Source organism: Hipposideros armiger, unplaced genomic scaffold (genome assembly GCF_001890085.2).
Source record: "Hipposideros armiger isolate ML-2016 unplaced genomic scaffold, ASM189008v1 scaffold_756, whole genome shotgun sequence".
In the NCBI taxonomy this organism is placed as follows: domain Eukaryota; kingdom Metazoa; phylum Chordata; class Mammalia; order Chiroptera; family Hipposideridae; genus Hipposideros; species Hipposideros armiger.
Genome location: NW_017732106.1, coordinates 700 through 2,710, shown reverse-complemented (window position 1 = coordinate 2,710; position 2,011 = coordinate 700). Strand labels below are relative to the sequence as shown.

At 36.8% G+C, this 2,011-nt stretch overlaps 1 protein-coding gene across 1 annotated transcript in view; it reads left to right on the top strand.

Annotated features, from left to right (window-relative positions):
• Window positions 1–1,527, top strand: part of LOC109373940 (kynurenine/alpha-aminoadipate aminotransferase, mitochondrial-like) — a 12,883-nt gene extending 11,356 nt beyond the window's left edge. The window contains exon 4 of the mRNA XM_019628209.1: window positions 1,206–1,527. Coding sequence (XP_019483754.1) covers window positions 1,206–1,501 — 296 coding nt within the window. The 3' untranslated portion in view covers window positions 1,502–1,527. The remainder of the gene's footprint in view (window positions 1–1,205) is intronic.
• The last annotated feature ends 484 nt before the right edge of the window (window positions 1,528–2,011 follow it).

The following is a 2,011-nucleotide window of genomic DNA, read 5'->3' as shown; positions in this document are numbered from 1 at the left end:
TTTCTTATATAGTATGTTTTATCACATTTAAAAAAACAAAAGTAAAATAATTGCTTTTTCCTAACAATTAGATGCTAATTATTATTTCCCTAAATGCCTACGATTTAAGATTACATAGTGCCTATAAACATAAAACCCATGTCTGTATAAACAACATGCGTACATACAAGGACAGCATTTTCACATACCCAAACAGAAGCTGGGTGCCAAGCTATGAAATAAGCCAATAGGAAATATGTATTTATTTCATAGCCCAATATTTATCTGTTTTATTCATAGTAGATGTGCTTTTGAAGTCTAAGGCCTTTCATTTTATTTGTTAATTAAATATTTTGAGGTGACATTGGTTATTAACATTGTATAGGTTTCAAGTGTACAATTCTATAATCCTCTGTATATGGCATTGTGTGCTCACCACCCAAGTCTTTTGTAAGAGCTGCCCTGATCACCCTTTGTGGCCTGGCCACCACCTGGCTTTCCTGGCCTCTTGGATAAACCCACCCTGAACCTCCCATGATCCAGAGTTAATGCTGGCACTGCAGGGGACCTCCAGGACCCCCTTCCAGCCTGTCACTGTATCCATGCTCCGCCACTTGTGAAATATTTTGGATATAACCTCCGCTGGTAGCCAGTTTATGTATTAGCATAACGGATGCATTATAGAATTAATTTGCTCTGTCAAAAAGACATTTATTAACAAACATCTACTTTTGAACCGCTTCGAATTATAGTTATAAAGATAATTCAGTCCAAAGAGGCTAGGTTGTGTTACTTAACAAAAACCCTAATATCTCAGTGGCTTACACCTACAAAGACTTACTTCTCTCTCACACTACGTGTCTACAACAAGACCACTACAGCTCTGTTCCATGTCATCTGCATCCCAAGCTCCAAGGTGACAGACGCTGCCTCTTTCTGCACCACTGTGAGTCTCAGAGCAGAGGGAAAAGGGAAAGAACTGCAAGCTAGATTGTAACGCTTCTGCTTGGAAGGAACACACATCACTTCTGTTCACAATCTATTGGCCAGAAAAAGACACGTGGTCAAGCCTGACAGGAACAAGAAAGTGTGATCCCTCCCTTCAGAATTGACAGGGGATATTTTTAAACTATAAGGGAATCTACCCCAGGGTGACAATAGAATTAGAATGTACAATCGCAACCCTCGGTTTATATGTTTAAAGGTATAAACGCTAACATTCTCAGTTAGTATAAGAAGAATCAGTGACCATTTTGTAATCATGTCTGAATCTCGGGCTTTCCTTTTTCTATATCCTCAACAGCTGCTACCACTGGGCTGCAACATTATTAATGTTCCCAGTGATGGATATGGGATTATTCCAGACTCCCTCAGAGAAGTCCTTTCCAGATGGAAACCAGAAGATTCAAAAGACCCCCAGAAGAACACCCCCAAACTTCTTTATACTGTCCCAAATGGCAACAACCCTACCGGAAACTCATTAACAAGTAGCCGCAAAAAGGAAATCTATGAGGTATTTTAAAAGAATGTGTTATGTGGCTATGTTCTTGATTCTTTTTAATTTTTTAGAAGCGTACTGTGCAAGTTTCCTTTCTTGGTAGTCTCTTACTTTCAAGGAAACTGGTTTTTAATCAAAGGAAGTCATCTATGCCAAAGGTTCTAATAAATTTAAATGCAAGAAATTACTATATCCTTTGTTAACTTACGAGTTTTTTCTTTCCCCTTAATTGATATTTTCATAAAAAGAAACAGCATTCTTGGACTCATTAAGTTTTATGAGGTATTGAATATTTGACTCCAAGTTTGACTTTCATTACTTTATGTTTGTATTTTCAACTTGTGCTTTCTTACTCTTTGTAATTTCAGGTTAAAAGGAAATCCTTTGAAAATAAAAGGCATGTTCCTTTTGTAAAGTCTCTTTTAGGTACCTGACTATGGTGCCTAAGTTTTCCACCATAAGCATTTTTTTTAAATGTTAAACAAATATAGAGTTATACAAAAATCTTTGAAAAATAAGAGAAATGCGACTTTT